Source organism: Mesoplodon mirus (genome assembly GCF_964341445.2).
Source record: "Mesoplodon mirus genome assembly, chromosome: 10".
Classification (NCBI taxonomy): Eukaryota; Metazoa; Chordata; class Mammalia; order Artiodactyla; family Ziphiidae; genus Mesoplodon; species Mesoplodon mirus.
The window spans coordinates 25438274-25463771 of NC_138986.1; the positions used below are offsets into that span (position 1 = coordinate 25438274).

At 40.3% G+C, this 25498-nt stretch overlaps 1 protein-coding gene across 8 annotated transcripts in view; it reads left to right on the plus strand.

The window, feature by feature from the left end:
- The window catches only part of NHSL1 (NHS like 1), a 249052-nt gene that overhangs the window by 163368 nt on the left and 60186 nt on the right, over nt 1-25498 (plus strand). Inside the window, exon 2 of one of the 8 annotated variants that reach the window (XM_082633915.1) lies at nt 4034-4080. The exons of the other annotated variants lie outside the window; for them this stretch is intronic. Within the exon in view, the coding sequence (XP_082490041.1) occupies nt 4034-4080 (47 nt within the window). The remainder of the gene's footprint in view (nt 1-4033; nt 4081-25498) is intronic. 8 annotated transcript variants of the gene reach the window in all.

Here is a 25498-nt window from a genome sequence, read left to right on the forward strand (position 1 = left end):
ACAATAAATGCTGGAGAGGGTGTGGAAAAAAGGGAACACTCTTGCACTGCTGGTGGGAATGTGAATTGGTACAGCCGCTATGGAGAACGGTATGGAGGTTCCTTAAAAAACTACAAATAGAACTACCATATGACCCAGCAATCCCACTACTGGGCATATACCCTGAGAAAACCATAATTCAAAAAGAGACATGTACCAAAATGTTCATAGCAGCCCTATTTACAATAGCCCGGAGATGGAAACAACCTAAGTGTCCATCATCGGATGAATGGATAAAGAAGATGTGGCACATATATACAATGGAATATTACTCAGCCATAAAAAGAAATGAAATTGAGCTATTTGTAATGAGGTGGATAGACCTAGAGTCTGTCATACAGAGTGAAGTAAGTCAGAAAGAGAAAGACAAATACTGTATGCTAACACATATATATGGAATTTAAGAAAAAAAAATGTCATGAAGAACATAGGGGTAAGACAGGAATAAAGACACAGACCTACTAGAGAATGGACTTGAGGATATGGGGAGGGGGAAGGGTAAGCTGTGACAAAGTGAAAGAGCGGCATGGACATATATACACTACCAAACGTGAGGTAGATAGCTAGTGGGAAGCAGCCGCATAGCACAGGGAGATCAGCTCGGTGCTTTGTGACCGCCTGGAGGGGTGGGATAGGGAGGGTGGGAGGGAGACGCAAAAGGGAGGGGATATGGAAACATATGTATATGTATAACTGATTAAATTTGTTATAAAGCAAAAAAATAAAATAAAATAAATTAAAAAAAAAAAAAATTTCCCCACTGATAATTACAATTTTTAAAACTCATAAGCTATAAGAGAATTGTGATTTAGATGGAATATGTGGTTATCAGCACTTTCAACCTTTAATAATACTACATTTAACTATTTTAAATTGTATCTACATTTATGTAACCTGCAATAATAAGCCACCCATATATATTGTTGAAATAATAAAGCTGATTTTCATTCTGGAAAAAAAAAAAAAAAAAAAAAAAAAAATAAAAGGGGCTTTTCAGTGACCCATGGACACAGAAACAAACCAGAGAGCTTGAAGAGAAACAGACCAAACTTTTTCTGAAAAGGGATGTTATAATGATGTATTTCAGAGTTTGAAACTACTTTCTTGACCTCACATATCCTTTACCTGCCCACCCATTTTTCTCTTTGTCTTCAGAGCAAAACATGTTAATCAACCAGGTGGTCTACATCCAATCTCCTCACTTGCCCGCCGCCTCTTCACTTTTTCTTGGATGTGGATCTGGGTCGTCCACTGCGCGCCGTGCATCCCCTCAGGGAACTCGCAGCTTCCCTGTGGCCGGATGCAGCGCTCACATTTTTGTCTTTGCCTCACTCTAGAAGCACATTCTGTGCACGTGACTATTTCCCCCCTTTGATACAGTTTCCTCCCTTAGAGTTTTAAGAACCTACTTCACTGGCCACTTCTTGACTCTTTCTTCCTCTTTCAAACCAAGAGCCTTAGGATTCAACCCTCCGTTCTCTTCTCTACCTACCTTCTTTCCCCAGGTGTTCTCATTCAGTGCTTTTAAGTACCTTTTGTATGCTCATTTCCAAGTATGCTTTTTTAAAATTTTTATTTTATTCAAGTATAGTAATTTACAGTGTTGTGTTAATTTCTGCTGTACAGCAAAGTGATTCAGTTATACATATATATACATTCTTTTTCATATTCTTTTCCGTTATGGTTTATCACAGGATATTGAATATAGTTCCCTGTGCTCTACAGTAGGACCTTGTTGTTTTCCAAGTTGTTTTTAATCTCCGACCCTGGCCTCTCCTCTGAGTTTCAGACTTAACATGCAGTTGGCCATGTGAGATTTTCACTTGCGGGTCCCATGGACGGCTCCATTGGAGCGTGTTTTGATTCCCTTCCCCTTCAGCTGTTCCCCCTCCAGGGTTCCCTTTCTCAATAGACGGCATCACTAGCCTCCCCCAAGGTAAATTCTGCAGAAAACAACAGCAACCACAACAACAACTGGAGTTAACTGATCCTCCCTTTCTTTATGTCCTACATCTAACCTTTTTTTTTTCTTTTTTTCTGCGGTACGTGGGTCTCTCACTGTCGTGGCCTCTCCCGTTGCGGAGCACAGGCTCCAGACGCGCAGGCTCAGCGGCCATGGCTCACGGGCCCGGCCGCTCCGCGACATGTGGGATCTTCCCGGACCGGGGCACGAACCCATGTCCCCTGCATTGGCAGGCGGACTCTCAACCACTGTGCCACCAGGGAAGCCCCTACATCTAACCTTTCTGTTCTACCTCCTAAATATATTTTGAATCCACCCATTTCTTTTTTCAGCACCAGTTCAAGCCCCCATTATTTCTTGCCTAGTTCACCACAGTAGCTTCCTACTTCTTGTTACTTGTATACAATCTGTTCTCCACACAGTGGAAAATTGGATAGTGGTTAGAGAGATCTGGTCGAAGCTCATGTGTTTGTTCCAAAAATTAGAACTCAAGGTGGAATTGACCAACTTCTCATTCAGGCTCTGTTGTCACTGAAAGAAAAACACCCAGCATCAAGAGTCGTGAGTTTTATTCAGGGTCTTACTGAGGACTATAGCTCAGGAGACAGCCACTCAGTAGCTCTGAGGAGACTGCTCTGAAGAGGCAGGGGAGAAACCAGTTTATGATTTTTGACGAGAAAATACGGGCAGTCAAGCGTATGTCTCAGTAAAAGGCTACTGCTAACCACAAAGAACCGGTATCTCAAGTAAATGATTTTAATGCTTTTCTGTGAATGGGAAGATGCATGGAGGTGGGGTCATTAAAATTCTTCCTGAGATATGCATCTAACTGTCTAAGGGACCTGCTTGTCCAGAGCACAGAGGGCCTCACCCTGTCATCATCTTAATTTCCTCTCAGGGTGCCCTGTTGGTCAGCAACTGCAGCCGATCAGTGACTTAACCCTTGCAGAGCTGGGTGGTGAGCATCGCTCAACCCTTGCGGAGCTGGGTGGTGAGCATCGCTCTCTGTTCTTCTTTGTTCATACCACCATAGACAGAGAGGGCTGACATGTTTCTTTTTTAGAGATAGAACCTTTCAGTAATATAAATGGGAAGCAAAGAGTTACTAATCAACCCTCTCTGAATCCTGAAATGGAGGGAATAAGAAATACGATATGGCCAATGTAAGTGTTCTGGATCCTTCTCCAGACATCGTGTTAGAAACCCTTAGTTGTGTGTGGAGGAGCGTCATTTCTGACGTGTGAGAGAGAACTAGCACCAGACAACAACCTGCAGACAACTGTGCTTGTTTTCAAAGATTGTTTACGAAAGTTGCCCTGCTCCCTGTTGCTCTTCTGACGTGGACTATGTATCATGACGATTAAAAAAACATCTTGGGGGCTTCCCTGGTGGTGCAGTGGTTGAGAGTCCGCCTGCCGATGCAGGGGACACGGGTTCATGCCCCGGTCCGGGAAGATCCCACATGCCGCGGAGCGGCTGGGCCCGTGAGCCCTGGCCGCTGAGCCTGCTTGTCCGGAGCCTGTGCTCCGCAACGGGAGAGGCCACAACAGTGAGAGGCCCGCGTACCACAAAAAAAAAAAAAAAAAAAAAAAGTCTTGTACACATGTCACACTCGCCTTGCAAAATTAAATTATTCATAGATCGAGATGGCAGTAAATTACTTTCTTCATCCAAGATGCCATTTCTCTGATTTTTAAAAAGCTGGGTAAGAACATTAATATTTAATGCTTTTATTTTATAATATCAGGATGTTTATGAAGAAATAAATATTTTTGAGTAATGAGATACATAGAAATTCCATTTGATTGTCATTTGTTTCTTGATAAGACTTTCTTCAGGTCATTTTATCAAAAGGAAAATTGGATAGCAAAACAGAATGTTTTTAAGGAGATTCACTAAATTACCACTAAATTATGCCTTGAAAAAATACTGCTGAAGATATTACTATCTACATGGTGGTTTTTTCCTGCCTCATTTCAGAGATGGCTTATTTGTGCAGTATGCTCAGAAAAAATTGTGTTCTCTCAATAGATGCTCACCTATGGAGTGTTTAATTCTTCAGTGGCATTTTGGAATGTGTAAGTATCAGAGTTTCTATATCACTGCTTAGATTATTCACTCTTCTTCCTGAGAACACATGATATAGTAGATAATTAAGGCCAAACATAAACTTTTCTAGCATTGTTTCTGTTCATTTTTTTTTCCAATTTTAATTACATAAGGTAGTTGGAAAAGTGAGTTTATCGAACTTGCTCTTTTAATTTGTGAAGTCAGATTGCAACAACCTATGGAATAAATTCCGGTTTCTTGAAAATCATTCCTTTGAACCTTCCACTCTCACCTCTATTGCCATTATTTTTCTTATATAATGTGAATTTGAGCATGTCTTTTAAAAAATCTGCTGTAATTTTTTTTTTTTTTTAAGTTCTCCAAAAATGAAGTCTATGGAAAGAAACCAGTCCTGGGCTGTGTTGAGTTGATGTACTTAGTAGGTGACCATGTTGAATACTACTTGTGGGCCACTGATGCAATTTGAGTAAAAGCATTCTCCAACTTTCTCAGCTGCTGATTTAGGAAGATCAGATGTAAATGACTATATTTCTGGATCTGAATCAAAAACAGATATAAAAGGCGATGAATCCCAATTGATTTTGGAGCCTCTTGTAATTGTTCTTTCTCAAGAACTTGGCCAGAAATCCTGCAGCAGTTTCTTTCACTGGCTCATTCAGCTCCATCTCACTCCCTATTTGGCCTGACTTCTCCTATCATGTTAGCTAACACCTTCATTTCCCAGACTCCCTTGCAGCTAGAGTTGCAGGTACATGACCTAGGCTCTGTCACCCAGACCCACTGATTGAATTTGGATGCCAAACTGAGGAATCATAGGCAATAGCTGTGTAGGCTGTTTGGACCTCCTGGCAAGCCCAGCAGCACTGGTCTCTTGCTCTTCCAACATTTGCTTCTGTGGACACTTGACATCCAGACTTGTACATGATCAGTGATAGCCGGTGATGACCAGCAGGTGGCGACAGCGGCAACGTTTCATTGTAACAGTCCTATGTGGTGTGTAAACTTATCCTCTGGCCACCTGGAGATTCTGAAAGCTCCTTAAGGTCCCTCAGTAATTCCTCTTACCTTAATATAATGAGTGGATTCTGTTTGCATCTAAGTGTTCTGGCATTGCCATCATAGCTGCTTTAATAAAGTGCTGGCTGTCCTGTTTCAGTTATCTGTGTTCTTTCCCTAAACACTGATGTTCTTTCCCTAAATATTGATAGTGGCTAGATTTTCTTGTGTATTCTTTATCAGAATTGATGCAGTATTTCAGAGTTGTATGTAATTAACATTGAGGAAAAGACAGTGTTTTAAAAATAAACAGAAACTATGTTATTTTTCATTTATGGTCTTTTTTATAAGATACATTTCTTTATTTTTTTCTTTTCCATTATAGGTTATTACGAGATATTGAGCAACTTCCCTGTGCTATACAATAGGTCCTTGTGGTTCACCTGTTTTATATATAGTAGTGTGTATATGTTAATCCCCAAATCCTAATTTATCTCCCCCATGACCCCCGCTATCCCCCTGCTATCCCCTTCAGTTACCATAAGTTTGTTTTCTATGTCTGTGAGTCCTTTTCTGTTTTGCAGATATGTTCATTTGTATCATTTTTTTAGATTCTATATGTAAGTAATATATGATATTTGTCTTTCTCTGTCTGACTTCACTTAGTATGATAATCTCTAGGTCCATCCATGTTGCTGCAAATGGCATTATTTCATTCGTTTTTATGGCTGAGTAATATTCCATTGTGTGTATATACCACATCTTCTTTATCCATTCATCTGTCGATGGACATTTAGATTGCTTCCATATCTTGGATATTGTAAATAGTGCTGCTATGAACATTGCCTGTATCTTTTCGAATCAGAGTTTTCTCTGGATGTATGCCCAGGATTGGGATTGTGGGATCATATGGTAACTCTCTTTTTAGTTCTTTAAGGAACCTCCATACTGTTCTCTATAGTGGCTGTACCAATTTACATTCCCACCAACAGTGCAGGAGGGTTCCTTTCTCTCCACACCCTCTCCAGCATTTATTATTTGTAGACTTTTAATGATGGCCATTCTGATCTGTGTGAGGTGTTACCTCATTGTAGTTTTGATTTGCATTTCTCTAATAATTAGTGATGTTGAACATCTTTTCATGTGTCTGTGCGCCATCATTTATGGGCTTTGTTCATGACCATACAGTTTATACAAACCCCACTCTTAGCAAAAAAAAAAGTCAGTTTGTCAAGGTAAGAAGTAATCAGGAACTAAAATGTTCATTCAGAATTGTCCAGCAATATGAAATTGAAAGAGAGACTGGTGAGACTAGAGGCTAACGTGAGTCAGTAGGTGACTGTATCCCATCCCCCCAGATTGTTAGTGTCCTACCTGGAATAGATTAGCATTGAAGAGAGGGGGGCAGTGTTAGGCTACAGCCAAAGGTGAGGCATGGGGGAAGTCATTAACATAAGGGGCACAGACTACTTACCTCCATTCCTTCTTTCATCAACATTAGTTTATCTTGGTTTTATGGAATTTGCCTACTATCTCAATTCATTTTTCTATGTCTTTCAAATTTTTCTAAAACACAGGATCACTACCTTATATGAAAACTTTTGCTGTCCAATCATTACTGACTGAATGAAGTCTGACCTCTTTAGTCAATAGGCAAGATTCCTCCCGACCAGTCCTGACTTACTTTTCCAGCCATATTCCCACTGCCAGCCCTAGGAACCCCATTTTTTCATCTGAAGGGCTAGCAGATTGTCTCAGGCAGGTTCAGGTGCAGACAGCAATGTACGCAGAAGGGGATTCAACACAGGGTGTAAGGATCGTTGGAAAAACTTGGGGAACAGGTCCAAGTTGAACTCCCAGGAATGATTTCCAAGAAACCAGTTCAGAACTGGCTCACCAAGGGAGCCGTTATCTCTGCTGCCAGCAGAAAACTGGCACTCAGGTTTGGACTCCAAACCTCCACAGCTGTGTGCCTTACCTGTGAAATGAGTGCTACTGGTCTAGCCTACCATCTCCACGTAAGGAGGGACTGGACGCTGAGGCTGCAGTTACCACTCCTACTGAAGTGTCTCAACAGTCAGACTAACCACCAGAGCCAGCTGAGTGCAGACTCAAGTCCCCAGCCAAGTTGAGGTGCAGCGACTTTTCAAACCAGGAGGCTCAGGTATACTGGAGTCGGGGAAATGTGGTTTCCAGCTCCCAGTGACTGCAAGGCGGTTTGACTGAGGCCATCAGAGGCAGCGTGCACCATTTGTCGTACACATGACATATTCCCAGCACACAGACGCCTCGCTCTCTTCTTTCGGCCTTTGCTCTTGCACTTTTGTCTAGTTGGAATGTGTTTCATATCCTCTCTATGTAGCAAAGCCTTCAAGGTCTAGCTCACATGTCATCCTGCTATGTCATGTTTTCCCTGATATCATTTCCTTTTGGCCCCCATTAGAGTTTACCCTCTGTTTTAAAATGTCTTATTACCGTTTGCTTGTATCTGTCTTCTTCTATTCAATAGAATTCCTTACAGACAAGGAATAGATTCATTTTTTTCATTTAGTCAAACTTACTGGTATCTCCAAAGCCAATAAAGGCCTGGTCCTGGTCCTCAAGGAGGGAAGGTCCTAGTATGGGAGACAGATGAGGCCAGTTATGGAATGGATAAACCACAAAGGAGTGAACAATCCACTCTTGTGGGGAGAGGGCATGGGAGATGAAAGGATCAAGGAAGCCTTTATAAAAGAATTGTCTCCATCTTGGGGTCTCCAGTGCCTAGAGTAGTTAGTGCTTGCTGTATAGCATCTTTAATAAAGAAGACCAGGCTGGAAAGGAGTGATGTGATATTTTTGAATGAACTTTTGTCTCTTCTTTTTTTTTTTTTTTTGCGGTACGCGGGCCTCTCACTGCTGTGGCCTCTCCCATTGCGGAGCACAGGCTCCAGACACGCAGGCTCAGCGGCCATGGCTCACGGGCCCAGCCGCCCCGCGGCATGTGGGATCTTCCCGGACCAGGGCACGAACCCGCGTCCCCTGCATCGGCAGGCGGACTCTCAACCACTGTGCCACCAGGGAAGCCCTTGTCTCTTCTTAAAAGCTCTTTATTAATACTGATACTTTAACATTAGTTATTTTTTTAATGCCATAGAGTAAAGCTAAATCCTCTAGAGCTCATAGTGTTTAAACTGTGTCTTCCTGTAACTCATTCCTTTAATAAAATAATATTAACTGCATGCCTGCTGTGTATCAGATCTGGTGCTTGGCACCTGGACCCTGCAGACCCGCTGAGCTGTGGCCTCTGTTCTACAGTCTAGATCCTGTGTCTAGTGGGACATACAGTTACTAAACAAATAACGACACAGACACAAGTACTACTGCTATGAAAGAAAAGTGAAGGTCTCCATGAGAGTGAATAATAGAAGGTAAAACCAGAATCAGGGTCAGGGAAGGTTTGCTTTCCTGAAGAAATGGCACTTAATCTGAGCCCCAGCGTATCATGGGGAAAGAGTAAGAAAAAAGTAACCCGCTATTCTTCTCTCATTTTTCATAGCAACCAAAAAGGAGTTTTTCCCTTTAACTCTTCCCCCTTTGTCCATCAGCCCCAGCAATCATTTGGTTGCCAGTATACCTGGTATTAAAGTAAATAAATTCCAATTTCAACACACAAGGAGACATTTCAAAAAATGACTTGTACAAAGTATAATGAGGTGAAAATAACCATTATCTGTGTGGACATTTTTGTTTAGTATTTGCAAGCTACTTCTTAAGGGAAATTTCCACAGAGGTTAAACAACTATGGCCCTATAGACAAATGCTTTTAAAATTTCCAGGCTCTTTCCCTCCCTCACCTGTTTCATAAAGATGGGTGATTACCCCCTTTTTTTGAATGTGCCCATGAATGTTATGTGTTGTCACATTGTATCAAGTTCCCAAGCATCTGGCTTTTCGTGGCACCAGGATTGGCCCTGTGCAAAGAGATCTGTATGGATTCGGCCCTGGCCCGCCAGGAGCTTACAAAAATGGCAGAGGGGGTTTTGCCATGTGTAGAACACACAAAGCATTAAGGCAAACAACTTAAAAACCATTTGACTTAACCCGAGAATGGATAATTGATGCTAGAGCATACATAGACCAAGTACCTTCTATTAGGAAAGCAAGAAGCAAGACCTTCATCATGGGGAATGGAGGCAACCTTAGAGAAAGCCCACGTGGAGAGGGCAGGCTGAGGGGAATTCACTCCTCCTTTGATCATTGTGGGCATCTTCCGAAGCCCTCTGCATAGAACAGAGGAGACTTGCTTCACTCTGTATGACAGACTCTAGGTCTATCCACCTCATTACAAATAGCTCAATTTCATTTCTTTTTTATGGCTGAGTAATATTCCATTGTATATATGTGCCACATCTTCTTTATCCATTCATCCGATGATGGACACTTAGGTTGTTTCCATGCTAACACATACATATATGGAATTTAAGGGAAAAAAATGTCATGAAGAACCTAGGGGTAAAACAGGAATAAAGACACAGACCTACTTGAGAATGGACTTGAGGATATGGGGAGGGGGAAGGGTAAGCTGTGACAAAGCGAGAGAGAGGCATGGACATATATACACTACCAAACGTAAGGTAGGTAGATAGTGGGAAGCAGCTGCATAGCACAGGGAGATCAGCTCGGTGCTCTGTGACTGCCTAGAGGGGTGGGATAGGGAGGGTGGGAGGGAGGGAGATGCAAGAGGGAAGGGATATGGGAACAGATGTATATGTATAACTGATTCACTTTGTTATAAAGCAGAAACTAATAATAAAAAAAAAAGAACAGGAGAATTTGCAGGCTACTGCTGAAAGCAGTCCTCTGCCTCAGGACTACCAAACTATCCCCTTTTCCAGTGCGATGTTTTTAGGACATTCTACACATTTTAGTGCTCTCTGAATGAAGCATTCACGTTGCCATTCAACATGTTTAGTTTGGGGTGCATTCTAAGTCAAATTATACAAGAAGCTATTTGTGGCATGCAGCAGCTGCGGAAAGAAGCGGCCGTGTTTTTTTTGCGGGGGAGGAGGGGAGTGTTGATGTTAAACAATATGAGTGAAGCTAGAAAGTTCAGAATATAGAGTTATCATTGTTGATGAGTGGTTGTGATTGTATTGACAAGAGGGAGAGGAGGGCTACTACTGAGCGAAGAAGTGCATTTTATCCTATTTCAACATGGGGTGTCCTGCTGGAACTAGCTCTCCAGAGCTGCCCCGGGGATTATTTTGATAATGAACGTAATACATTGTCTGGAGTCTGTGGCTGATTCCTCTATCCAGTGGGGTGCAGTTGGTGAGTATTTCTCTTCAGAAAGCAGTTAAAATAATTAAATTCTATTCAAGTGAAGCTGATTGTACATGAACATCAAGGCACATATTGAAAAGTGCAATTATTTTAGGACCGCCCTCGATGGTCTAAATGTATACTTAAATACAGTTTGCTAATGAGAATTGATTGTGGCAGCTTCATTTGAACTTGTTTCTGTCATATAATGATGTGTGTGGATTGCTACGCACAAAGAGATAGGTGTTTCAGATGAGGTGATAAAAATGGGTGAAGCTGAGTCTTCTGAGAGCTGCCATACAACTTGAGAGAGGTTTGGGAAAACTATTTGGCATTGTAAGAACTTAATCTGTTTTATTTTCTCCCCAGATTTCTTTTCTTTTTATTCTGGTTGAGGAAAACATTGATTGCCCATGTCTTCGTTACCAAATTCCTATAGTGATTTCTACTCCCTTGATCTTTTTTCTTTAGTGAAAAAAGCACACACACACACAAAATAATCAGTGGACCAAATTATGAAATACTCACACCTGTCTTTATATTTCCAAGCTTCGTAGTTTTGGCTGCATATTAAAACTAATGTTAGGCACATGAAGAAGACTGTTGATGTTAATCCGGCCTGATATTATTGTGTTTGCAAGATGTGAAGAATTTCTTTTTTTTTTGTTTTTTTTTCTGCTTTCTGTTTCAAACTGCCATGATGCCGATGCGGGGGACCTAAGCATATCAGTTTTTACAAAGCCAGTGGCCAGCTGTTACCTAGTATTAGCATTATTGTTTTGATTACCATTGATTTTTCTCAGATTCTATGTGAGCCTAATTATGTGGGCTTTGCAATCACCATGCTTCCCGTCCCTTCCATTTGTGTCCAGATGTATCGTCCTCTAGTACCAGAGAATGCCCACAAGTGTGAAGACACTTCTGCAGCATCAGTTCAGAAATCTACATCGTGAAATCCTTGCTTTAGAAATATTAGGTTACGAGAATTAGGTTACTGAATATAAGTCTCTATATACTAACCAATGTTTTTATTCTTGTCTCTTGCTGTCATTTGTTGTTTACTTATTTAAATGTTACTTCTCTGGATTGAAAAGAAAAATCCATGAAAGTATATGAAAACTTGAGTTTATAGGCAGGTTTTAGTTGTTTCAAAAGTCTGTGACTGCCTAACTTAAGTAAAAGTTCTGTACTCTCTAGATTGTCTGAATATCATTTTATGCCAGGCTGACCTTCCCTTGCTCCTGCTGTGACGTCTCCAGCATAATTACAAAACCTTCCTAGCACTCAGGCTTTATAAGGAGCTATGGTTTCTCTGAAGAATTCTGCTGCTGTTTATTCAGCGGCTTAGGACAATGTAAAATTTTTTTTATAAAACCTAACACGAATCAGATAAATGTTATCCTTACCTGGATCAACTTTTACCAGGAAACCAAGTACAGTTGGAGACATTTAACCATAAGTATTGCTGTCAGTTCATCAGCAAACCAAAGCAGTCTGCCTTAATTTGTCTAATTATCATTTTGCATGTGAACCAGCTGGCCTCTTAACAAAAGCAGTTGATCACATCAGCGTATTAATCGTAGCCTTCATCTTAACCATATGTGAAACAATATAAGAAATCACAGGAAATTAAAAAAAAACTGAACAGTTCATGGAATTCTTCCCATTGCTTGTCAAATAAAAAGCTCAAGCGATTCTTTTCTCTAAATCTTCATACTTATTGATCATTAGTTGGGAAGAACTTAGGCAATGATAAATCTGATTTCCCCTTGTTCGTTTAAAATTATTTTTTGTATTTGTAGACAGTATGGTTTCAGAATCATCTTCTCTCCAAATGGAAACACGCTCCTTTGGATTCCTTTGTTATAAGATTTTACCTTTTGGTTGTAAATTGATATGGACCTCTATTTTCTTTTTTTTTTTTTTTAATAAATTTATTTATTTATTTTTTGCTACTTTGGTTCTTTGTTGCTGTACGCAGCTTTCTCTAGTTGCGGAGAGCAGGGGCTACTCTTTGTTGCAGTACGTGGGCTTCTCATTGCGGTGGCTTCTCTTATTGTGGAGCACGGGCTCTAGGCATGCGGGCTCAGTAGCTGTGGCTCGCGGGATCTAGAGCATAGGCTTAGTTGCCCCGCGGCATGTGGGATCCTCCCGGACCAGGGCTCAAACCCGTGTCCCCTGCACTGGCAGGCGGACTCCCAACCACTGCGCCACCAGGGAAGCCCCTGGACCTCTATTTTCTTGGTCCTAATTATTCACTGGTAGCTGCCCCCTTATTGAATCAGAAATGCTTTCTATAATTCAGGGGTGCTTCCTTAATCTGAGCTTGGTTGTAGATACTAGGGAGCTTATGAATATTCACAAATCTTCCTGGAGGTATGAGATCAACTTTGTCTAAATTGAGGCTCAAAAGGGGCACAGAGATTACAGAGTATGGTCTTTCTTTGGTGGAAGAAGATGAGGACATTCTTTTGAGACATGACCATGAATGTGGGTGTGTTAAACCAGAGCCCTTTTTTCCAAGCTTTTCTGTCAAGAGACAGCAGGAGGAATCCTTTTCCTGTATCAGTGTCTCACTGAGCGGACAGCGTCCCCCTGTAGGTGGCAACCTTCGACTTTATTTTGTCCGTTTTCCCCTGGTAGTCATGATTAGGAAGTATCCTTTGCTCTCAGTTTTTTTCTAGGTAGAAAATTCTTCTCAAGTGTAGATTCTTTACAGGTTTTGTAACACCATTAATCAAGTAGGTTCTTAATATTGTCCAATTTAAAAAGTAAAAGAGAGCCCAGAATATAAAGCACCTCAGCTAATCACATGACTCTCTCAAATTAGATTTCCAAGATCATCACATTATACTTTGGCTTTTCATTCCATGATGAGATTTTTTTTCTTCCCTGAAGATTTAGAAGAAAGGTTACGTTGATCTTTTTTTCCTTTTCAAATTTACAATTTTATTTCCCTTTACATTATTTTTATTATAAAAGGATATAATTATGTTAAATTTAAATAGCCCAGAAAAAATATTCTTATTTCCAAGTGATTGAAAATTATTCTCTTCTCTAAGATGTGCTAGGCCTTTAATATGTATTCAGAAAATATGTTTTGAATGACAGTATTGGGGAAGGTAAAATGAGTTAACTTAATTGAACTAGTTGATATGTTGCTCTACGCGTATACATGATTTCTCTCCTGAAATGAGCGATTATATACCTCATATAGGCTGAATAAAATGAATTAGATGAATCAGTGCACTCATGGATGGATTAGGGCTATGCAACATGTGAAGGATAATTAGTCCAAGTATAAGAGGCTTTACATGTAGTGATATTATTTGTTCTCTTTCTGCAAGACAGACATAGTTCACTTTGGAGGAAGTTATCCATGAAGTAAAATGACATATATTTTTGAAATAGAAAGTTATGAAAGCTCTGTCAAGGAATGATTCTGAAGGAAGGTTAATGCTTGAATTATAACTTAAAAAATGAATAGGGCATGCCAAGTGGATAAGTCAGGGATCCAGCATTCCCGGGGAAGATTAACAGGGTCACAGAGGGAGAAATGAGTGTGGATGGTTGGAGCCCTGCCCCATCAGCCCTCTGCAGTGAAGGCAGGGTAGCGTGGTGTATTGAAAACTGGAGCACAAGATGCAGAATGAGCTCAGCTGCTGGGTAGCTCTGTGATCTACTGCAGGTCACTTATTTTGTAAAAAAAAAAAAAGGAGTGGATTGGATGCTCTTTAGGGCTCTTTTCAGCTCTACCTTTCTAGGAGCCTGTGACATCTCCCCTTTCCAGGTTGCCCTTGCTGTATCCCTACCCACCAGTATTTCCAGTCTCAGGGCCCATTCCCTTCACAAAGCTCTCCCCTGTCTGCCCCACCTTATGTCCATCATGTCAGGACAGCCTCTGGATTGTCACATTCCCTACATTAGAGAGACAGTGCGTCCTTCCATCCCCGCAGGCATGGTTGAACTTTGAATGCTCAGTCAGCAGGGCTCCCTTTGTGTTTAGACTTCTGATGGGGGTTTCTTTTCTCCAAAGCATACTTTCCGTCTGCTTCGCCTTTCATTTGTTCAGCATTTGTCACATGAATATTGTGACTTGACTAAACTAGGCCCAGTGATAGCAGACGTTTTGAAATTGACCAAGCAGATGGTAGCAATGGTTTTAGATTAAATTATTAACTAGGATCCACAGCAGAAGCCTTTAGCTTTAACACATGCAGAGTGAAGGGTATTTCCTAGCATCAGGATTAACTGGCAAAGTGGATGCCAGATCAAGTTCCTTCTAAAGAATTGATACATTATCATCTCTTAAGGTTTCCCTTTCTACCCCCAGCCACTCCCCCGACCAGATATTGATGAGAAGGGAGATTTCCATTTGTCTTGTTTTCAACATGCCATATGATTCATCATTAAAGATTAATTCAGAAGCAGAAGAAAGAAAAGACTATTGTACCAATGAAGTTCTAGAATATTAGTGATTTTTAATACACTTCTGTGAAGTAACATGATTCATGGGACGGTTAAAATAATTCTTCATGGGCATCTGCCATCAGACACATATTTGCATTCCAGGCCAGCATCTCTACAACCATGCATGCGTGTGTGTGTGTATGTTTAACATTATTATTTAACTGTTAAATGTGTAAGATTATACCCAGTGTATATTCAAATTTCCCCATTTGTCTAAAAGGCCTTTCTTTATAGCTGGTTTATCCAAAACTTGCATCCTATCCAGAATCATACATCTGGTTGTGATGTTCCTTAAATCTCTTTTAATCTGGCACATTCCCTTTATTGTTATTATTATTTAATTGATTTATTGGCGAGGCCAGACCAGCAAAATGTTCCACTTTTCAGTTTGAGTGATTGTTTTTGTTTTTTTTCCTCTAGCTCTAAGTCTTGTATTTCCTGTAAAATGGAAAAATTTAACTTGTCAGAAATGTTTAACTCGAATTTACCATGGGTGATGTTTATATTACTTGGTATTTCATCACATCAGGGCCCACATAATATCGGTTGTCCCAGTAGCGTCTGCTGGATTAAGGAGACGGCCGGCTGATCCTTCCATTGTGCTATTGCTCTAATAGTCCTCTTAGATGGCAGCTCTTCAGTAATGGCATTTAAAACTGACAAATAAATCAAAGAAGAAGTTTTATATGTTTAATATCTTAGACTAAAGAGATGAAGAGTAGTAATTTGTAAGAAAAATGCCTGATGTGAAAAGTAAGAGATTGATTCTTTTTTTTTTTTTAATTTAATTTTTGGCTCATTGGGTCTTCATTGCTGCACGCAGGTTTTCTGGCTTTCTCTAGTTGTGGCGAGCAGGGGGCTCGCCTTTGTTGTGCTGAGCAGGCTTCTCATTGCAGTGGCTAAGAGATCGATTCTTTAGCCAACAACTGGCGAACTCATCTTTCAGTTTTTAATCAATTAAGTGCCAAACAGCAAGAACCTATGGTGAATTCAATTTGTCTTGAATAATATAAAGTATATTTTTCCATCTGCTGTATCAAATACTTAAGGCTATTTTTTAATATCATAAATTACAATTGTATTAACAAATGAATTTGTGGATTTTTTTAAAATCCCTTAATTGTGAAATTTTGTCTATCTGAAATTCAACTTTATCTGGACATGCTGTATTTTATTTGGCAGTCCTGTTTTTAAAATTTACTCTCTTATGTGTACATTTATTGATTGTATTAATTCATCTGCCTGTTATTAATTTGCTTTGCAGCTTCAATAATGATTGCCATTTTCGTAGATAAGAATCATAGACTGTATATAATTTCTCTCAATATGCAAGTATTTATAAAAACATGAAACATAATCCTCCCAAAAGTTAAAGTTATGGGAAGACTTTGTTCCTTAATAAACGGAAGCTAGGCCTAAGCTTTCTGTAAGTCTATCTATTATTAAAACATTGTTATGAACATTTATTAAGGAGATTATGTTGCTAGTTAATTTTTATAAATTTCTAAAATCTCTTACTACTAAGTGTGTACATTTTATTTTATAGACCTGTGGCCTTGCATAGGATACTTTCTGCTATGATGTTTTCCAATCCAACGAGTCCGAAAAGCACAAGAATGAATGGGTGTGTCTATGGATTTAAACGTTGTATTTCAAGTATTTTAACTATGCATAAAGATAATCAGTACACCTAAATTAACTTAGTCATGTACAGTCTTCTATTTCAGATGTTAAGCTTGATTTTTAAAAATAGCATAAAACACATCAGTAGTCAGTAAAAGCACCATTTATAGGTAAGGTTAGGCTGAGAAATTTTCTATTTTCAAGAGCTAAATTCCTTTGAGACATGCTTAAATTATCATTTAGAATCTGGAGCTCTGACCAGAACTCCATTACATCTGACTTTTCTTTCCCTTCCCTCCCCTTCCCCACTTAGATGACCACGGTGATCTTTGTTGATTATACAGTCCATTTTCAATTGATCTAGGACTCAAATTTTATGTAATTCAAAATGTGTGTATATATTATATGGCATAATCATGCCTTGTTTCTACTTGTAACTCCTGTTTAGTATTTGAAAATGTTTCTTTTTACAGAATACCTTTAAACAAAGTTTGTGAAAGTTTTCGATTCAAACTAAAGACTTTTAATGCCCTAACTATATTTAATGCCTGAAGCTTTGTGTAAATGGGGAGGGAGAAGGGAAGAATTCAAGGGGGCTGGAGGCCTCTCTATGAGTCCTTAGACAGCTCTGCACTTACGCTTGTAGGTTTACACCTGTAATCTTTTGTCGTTACTAAAAAGAATAAGAGTATATTTTAAGGTTTACTGCAAATGAAAGCACGAGTGGTAACAGGGTCATTTATTAATAGCTACGGTCTAATTTTTAAATTTTTATATGTCAAGTATATAATGGTTCCTGAAACATAATACACACTGTCAAAGGCAGGCTGCTAAGACCAAGGATGTTGTGGAAAAACAACCCTGCGTGAGAATTGGTTCTGACCTCCTCACCACTGGCGTGATTTGCTGCCACTGGGTCCCCACCTTCTCTCCCTCCCTCCAGTCAAGCCCATTTAAGCCCCTCAAACACACTCTTCACCTATACTAGTGATGTCTTACAATGTCACGCTGGCCATACAACTTCCTCTCTTAAACTCCTTCAGTGACTCCCTAGCCCACCAACTGAATTCCACCCCTTAGGACAAGCAAGGCCCTTCAGGGTCAGGCCCCAGCCTCTCTCTCCACCTTTGTCCGTGTCACTCTCCCATAAGCTTACACCGAAGCATTTGCAGATCTCCGGGTGTCCCAGGACTGGGCTTTACCTAGAAGTTCCCTCTTCGCCTCTGTTCCCTAACAGCTGTTTGTCTGTTTTCTACTGGAAGTTTTATGGTTTCTTACATTCAAGTCTTTTATCCATTTTGAGTTGGTTTTTGTGTGTGATATGAGATAGTGGTCTAGTTTCATTGTTTCACACGTGGCTCTCTAGTTTTCCCAACACCATTAAGGGCCCATCAACAGATGAATGGATAAAGTAGATGTGGTGTGTGTGTATACACACACACACACACACACACACACACACACACACAATGGAATACTACTACTAAGTCAAACAAAAAGATGAAATCTTGCCATTGGCCACAACATGGATGGACCTTGAAGGTATCATGCTATGTGAAATAAGTCAGATGGAGAAAGACAAATACCATATGATTTCAGTCATATGTGGAATCTAAATAAATAAAATAAACAAACCAAACAAAAACAAACACGGATAAAGAGACCAGAGTAGTGGTTACCAGAAGGAATGGGGGTGGGAGGAGGGAAAAATGGTTAAAGGGGGTCAACTGTATGGTGACAGAGGGAAACTGAACTCTCGGTGGTGAGCAGGCTGAAGTTCAGACAGAAGTTTAAAAATAATGTTGTACACATAAAACCTATGTAATGCTAGAAAGCAATTTTTTAAAAAAGCTTAAGTGGCTACCAATAACTAAAATATGTTTGGGTTTGCTTGAATTCTTCTCTAGGGAGCAATACTGTGGCAGTGTTTTCTGACCTAATACCTCAAATTATGACACAGGATCTAAAGCTAAATGCATTAATGTTCAAACACAAGTAAAAAACTAATTTATAAAAAATAAATTTAAAATAAGTGAGCTACATACCCTTGGTCATCTTTCCAGTAAACATCATGGTCTTATCTCTCTCGCTATACTTATTTACTGTTTTATTATTTTTATCTGTTCGGGTGTGGTCACTGACTTTCGTAGGAAGTTCCTCCCCAATGGACTATGAACTTCCTAAGAAAGTCAGTGACCATGTTGGATTTACTTTTAACCTGGATGCCTAACACAAGGCAGCTAATAAGTGCTCGATGTAAAATTGCTGACTGGTGGAACATAAATGCATATTCACAGTTAAAGTTTTTAGAATATGTGTTACTTTGCAAAATATTCCTCTGACTCTTTGCTGGTATGTTGTATACCCGCTCCTGGGAAGTAATCAGATAACTGTAGAAATAATCGGATGATTCCTAGAAGAAAAAATTTTAATGTTGGTTAAAAATAAGATTTCATTTCAGTGAAAGATTAAGCAGAAATGTTGGACTTTTATGAATAAGGATGCCAATATTTATACAATAGAAGTGGTAATGGAATTCCAAAATTCTGGACCAGGATAAGCCACCAGGATTATCCAAGTGATATTAGAGCATATTTTCCTTTGTAATATTTGACAGTCTTTTTAGAGAATAATGATTTACTCTTAAATATTTTAATTTATAGGTTCTAATAAGGACTTTTGTGTAAGATACATTAACTTGAATGTACTAACTGAAGACTTCTACTCTTAAATATTTTTATTAGTTATGGGCTCTAATAAAGACTTTGGTGTAAGATATATTAAGTTGAATGTAGTAATTAAAGATATCTTTGCAAAACTTAATTGCGCTAATGAAAGAGGGCTCAGGACACCCAGATTCTCATCTTAGCTCTGACATGCATCAGCGTCTAGATCTCAGTTTTCTCATTTTTTAAAATAAATTTATTTATTTATTTTATGTTTGGCTGTGTTGGGTCTTCATTACTGCACTCAGGCTTTCTCTAGTTGCGGCGAGCGAGGGCTACTCTTCGTTGCGGTGCACGGGATTCTCATTGCGGTGGTTTCTCTTGTTGTGGAGCACGGGCTCCAGGCGCGCGGGCTTCAGTAGTTGTGGCGCATGGGCTTAGTTGCTCCGTGGCATGTGAGATCTTCCTGGAGCAGGGATCGAACCTGTGTCTCCTGCATTAGCAGGCAGATTCCCAACCACTGTGCCACCAGGGAAGTCCAGTTTTCTCTCTCTTTTTTTTTTTTTTTTTTGCGGTACGCGGGCCTCTCACTGTTGTGGCCTCTCCCGTTGCGGAGCACAGGCTCCGGACGCGCAGGCTCAACGGCCATGGCTCACGGGCCCAGCCGCTCCACGGCATGTGGGATCTTCCCAGACCGGGGCACGAACCCGTGTCCCCTGCACCGGCAGGCGGACTCTCAACCACTGCGCCACCAGGGAAGTCCAGTTTTCTCATTTTTAACTGGAATTTAAATGTACCTGTCTGGTTCACTGAAAAATTGACTGTCAGCCCTAATAGAAATGAGAAAGTTCTTGATAAGTAGCTAATTTAAGTAAACTGGCTTAAATTAGATGTTCAGCTTGAGATAATGTGAGATTCGAGTAGAGGTTAGTAAGATGGAACTGGAGGACAGACCAATGAAAGACAGCAGACGGAGGTGAAGACTGAGCGGGGTGTTTAAAGGCAGAAGCTTCATCCAGAGGTCAGCATATCTTTCTCTAAAGGTCCAGAGAGTAAATATGTTCAGCTCTGCAGGGCATATAGCCTTTGACGCAACTACTCAGCTCTGCAGTTGTGTGCAGCGTGAGAGCAGCATAGACAGTAGATGAATGCATGGGCGTAGTGGTGTTCCATCACAACTTGATTATCGGACACTGAAATTTGAGTCTCATATAATTTCACATGTCATGAAATATTATTCTTTTAGGTTTTTTCAACCATTTATAAAGGGACCAGCTGGATTTGGCCCAAGGGCCATAATTTGTTGACTCCTGCCTCACACCAACAAAATCATTAAGGTTTCAAGGGGGAATAAGTGAATAGCATAGGACGGAAGTATAACAACTGGCTCGTGGAAGCTTGTTAAGAGTTTGTCAGAATCCAGAGAAGGAGCAATCAAATGTAGGAAAGGAGCTAGTGGTTTGCACTGTTGATGAAGAATAGTGCCAGAACTGGGTCATTAGCTGTATATATTAAAAAGATAACTAGAAAGATGCAGAGAGAGAAAAAGACCATTGGTACTGGTTAGAAGTTCAGGGTGACCACTGAGAATTTTTTTAAATGGTCAGTGGTAGAATTTTAGGCAGGGGGAAAGATAATTTGTGCATCAAAACTGGAAGTGATAGGTTTAGAGCAATCATTCATGCAGCTGGCAGTTTAACTCTGCAGCAAGTAGAAAGACAAGCATGAGGTTGTGAAGTTGATTTCCATTCACAGTAAAGGGCATTACTGTCCCTTTATTAAGCTTAAGGCTGCTTAGCTGTCTCTTCAGATATTATTCATGTCTCTAACAAATACTTATATATGCTGACCACATACCAGGGACTGATCCAAGGACCTTGTCAGTAATAACTCTTGAAATTCTCATAATAACCTTGTAATGTAGTGTTATTACCTCCATGTTACAGATGAGAAAACCAAGGTATGGAGAGGTCACTTCTCTAGTAAGTGGCCAGTACCCTGGGTGACATGGCTCCAGAGCTGAGCTCTTCACTCCTTTGCTATGCCGTCAAGTCTTCCACGTCCGGGATATTAGAACTTTTTAAAAAAATTGTTGCTACTGGTATAGAGCTAAAGTTAGAATAAGAAGTGGCATGGATTTATGTATTTTCCGTTGAATGTGTAAACGGAACCATTGAAAAATACTAGACACTTTCGTAAAACCATGGCTCTTCAATAAACTGTGACATCCAGGCAAATGCAAATTATAAGATGAAAACACTTCCTCATTCTCATGCTTTTTTGCAGGATGTAAAGTACGAGATGAGAAAATCATTGGGGAAATCTTTATCATTAAAAAGCTCTTTCCAAACACGACTTATTATGTAACACAATAAATACCATAATTTATGTGGTTCCTTCCTGAAGCTCTGGACTTAGGAGGTTAAGAGGCAGTGCGGAATAACGCATAGAGGACAGTGTGCCCCCTGTGCGCCCCGGGAAGTGGAGTGGAAGCCTGCTTTCTACCCCTAGACTCACCACTGACTGCTGTGTAACCAGATAATGCCATTATCTTTACACAACTCAGGCCACTTTATATCAGGTTTAATTGACTGAGAAAGGAAATTACTCCATGCGTGACTCTTACCGGAGTTCATTTTCTTAGAGCACTTCTCTGACTAGTCCTAATGTCTCACTACCAATAAACATATCTCCCTCTTTAAAATGAGAGCCGGTGGGATTCGCTGGATAGATTCTTCTTTTATTGCCATTGCCTCCTTCAAGGTTTTACTCAGATCTCACTTTTTCAAGCTCTACCCTGACTCCTGTTTGATACTACAACTTGGCCACCTCCCCTCCTCCCAAGCCCCTTTTATCCTATTCAACTTTTTCCTTTGTCCATTCCACTTACCACCTTTTAATATACCACATAATTCTGGTTTACTGTCAAGTAATGTAAGCTCCAAGAGGGATCTCAAATGAGTGGCCCTTAGTATGTGCTCAATATTTATCTTTTTTTTTTTTTTTTTTTTGCTGTACGCGGGCCTCTCACTGCTGTGGCCTCTCCCGTTGCGGAGCACAGGCTCCGGACACACAGGCTCCGCGGCCATGGCTCGCGGGCCCAGCCGCTCCGCGGCATGTGGGATCCTCCTGTACCGGGGCACGAACCCGTGTCCCCTGCATCGGCAGGCGGACTCTCAACCACTGCGCCACCAGGGAAGCCCTCAATATTTATCTTTTAATGAATGAATCAATGTTCAGTGCCATTGTTGTATACATGAAAGGCCATATGCTCTTTCCAGTTGGAAGTTTGCATGGGGACATTCAACCTCGGAAACTTGCTGGTTGTGAACTGAATGGGAGTGCTTCCTGCCAGAACCCTTACTACCTGTCTGAGTGCAGTGAGCTGAGAGGCAGCTCTTGAAGCCGGGCCAGGTTGTCATTCTTGCTTATAAGTGTGTTTTCCTAAGGGAGACTTTGCACACTCGTTTCGGGCAGCTTACAGTCACAGTAGTTTGTCATTTGCCATCTGGCCATGTGGTTACTTTAAATAAAGCTATGTATGGGATGAAAGAACACAAATTGCACATACATATTATCACAAATCTGTGATAATATGTATGGTGATAGGATAATATGTGTGTTTTGGTTTTTGTTTGTTTGCTTTGCTTTTGTGGTTGTTTAAAAAACAAAATTGGGGGGAAAATGATTTGAGGAGGAATCATTCCAAAGTTTTCCCAGAGGGAGCCCCTTATATAAATTTTATTCTTTGACTAAGAGCTTTTGTTATAAACTAAATGTTTTGAATTAGTGGGTTATTACATTTTTCCATTCAGTTGTAAGTCTGGCCCAAAGCTATGAAATAAGAGGTTGTCTAACGTGCCTCAAAAACTGTTTTGCCATGAAGTGGAATTGGGGAGAGATGTGAGGAACATTCTTTTCCTTTGTCCCTTTTCATAATATTTTCTTATTTGTGTTCTTTTCCTTTTTGTTCCTGTCCCTTTACCCCAGAGTGTATTTTTTACAGTGTCTGCTTGTACCACGTTTCGGATTCTTCTCTGTTTGTGTTTCCCCAGTTCTCTGTGGCTAATTGCAAATGGGCAAAAGAACCAGAACTCAGTACAGTACATTCAAGTTAAAGAGAAACTCAAATAATGATTGTTAGAAATTATTCCTCTTCTCTCCCGTGGGTGGTGTTTGATGTGGAATTTAAAAAACCTGGCTTAGATGATAATTAAATTTAAAATACAGATTTAAATGATTAGGGTACTATATCATCTAATTTCTCCTTTGGAATGGGAGAAGTTGAGGGGTTTTTTTGTGGGGTGAGGTGGGAGAGTTGCGGCAGCTAGATGCAAACAGGATCACCCTTTGGAACAATGACAACGCTATGCTCACACTGGCAAGAAAAAAAAAAAAGAAACTGGGTGAGAAGACAGGGCGTACTAAATTGCACGAAAATGCAACCAAGTCCTCATTTACAGCTCCATGGAGATTCTATTGTAAAGTTTTACTGCTTCTTTGCAAACATTCCTTTGGTGTGGGAGGCTGAGCCTGGGGGCATGGTTGGGGAAACAATAGTCTGGCTCTTCCCCCCCCCGCCCCCAAATCAGTTCAAATGCCTGACTTAACTAGGGAGTCAAAGAATCAACAGACTGGCTCTAAGACTTGGCAGCTCCAGTTAAAAGATCTGGATGTTCACAGTGGCCCAGTGAAAATGGGGAACACATTTACTTCACCTCAGCTTCCTTAAGGAGAATCTGCACTGTTTTTGTGGAATCCAGAGAGGAGAAACTTCTGATCTATTGGAGAGAAAACTGAATAATTGAGCACCAAGGCAGAAAGACCGATGTGGCTATCATGTAAATAAGAACTGTGATTGGCTTTCTCTTTCTTTCTGTACACGTTGTCACTGGCCGCTCTCAGCCTTAAAGATTAGGTTTCAGTGGGAGCGTTTCAGGTTCAAGGACTGTTAATGGTTTGTAACTGCCTGACAATAAGCTCAACCTCAAAGTTACATCACCCCGGGCAGATGTCTAAGGATTCAAGGCCAGAGGAAGAAAGTTCGAGATCTGGAGCAGAAGGATGCCGCTTGCCACCTGCTTGCTGCACTGAGCTTTTAATGTGATTCAAATTTCTAAGCCCTGTGTAGACATCCTGGAAATGGTGGTCTTTATTAATACAAAGATCAAGTCTTTAATTAAACTTTTTAGGAAGAAAAGTAAGTAGTTTCTTTTCTCCCCCACTACATGCGAGTGTGTGTGTGTATGTGTGTGTGTGTGTTGTGTACTACTTCATCTTTTCCAGTGACGGAATTAAGAGTGTGAAACAGCATAATTGGCATGAGTTAAACTCCATTCTATACCAAGTTGTTCAAACACCTCAGACTTTTGTAACTCTAGGGCAGAATTCTGTGATTTTTTTTTTTTTAGCATGTCTTATTTATTTATGGTTGGGGTTTTAGGTGAATTCATTTCTGCTTCTCAAAGGAAGTCCTTTGAAGAAGGGAAGGGAAAAAAACCCTTGTATTTACTTTATGTCTGCCTTGATGTACAGTGTATGGTTTTTTGATTCTTTGGCTAAATATATGAGGAGCCTCTGTGTAATGTATCACATGTGTTTGGTGGGGATGATCCTCTAAAACTCCCTGGCACTCTGTTAGGTATTTAAGAGCTCAAGGACAGGCTCTGTCTAGACTGATCAGTCATTGTAAAGTGCACAGCTTTTGTGATGTGGCTTCATTGTATTCTTACCACTGGTTTAAATTTCTTTAATCCAGGCGCTTCTTCATTCTTTGGAAAGTATACTTTTTATAAATACATGGTTCTGTTTTTACATAGTTGTTGGTTTATTTTATTTTACTTTAGTTTTTGGACCAGTGGATTTAAACTGGATAAATGTGCCATGGGCAGGAGCACTGGTAAGAGAAACTTTGGAGAAAGCAAAAGAACAGCCCTTGGGGCTCGTTTCTACAGCTTCCCTGGTTGAAGGCTGTCTTTGGATGGACTGATTAAAGTCTGCCCTGGCAAGAGTGAGATACACCAGGGGAGAGACAACTGTTCTTTCTTAGGAGCCAGTTTGGTAGCTGTGTGGTGGGGCTGATGGTGTGATGACACAGACACTATTACTTGGATTTGATTTGTAATTGGTGAATAGGAAGAGTTTCAATTTTCAGTATTTTCTAACTATGAAGTATGGTAATTCAGTCTTTCAAATAAATAGACATTAGCACAAAACATTGTAATTAACTGTGGCTACTCTTTGGGGGACATATGGTGAGTCCCACCCTGCGCAAGATTCTCAGATACATAACTAAGAGCTAAATCGGGTCTCTGTGGATTTTATAGATTAAGTTTGATAGTTCTGTGCACCATGCAAAACATTTGTTC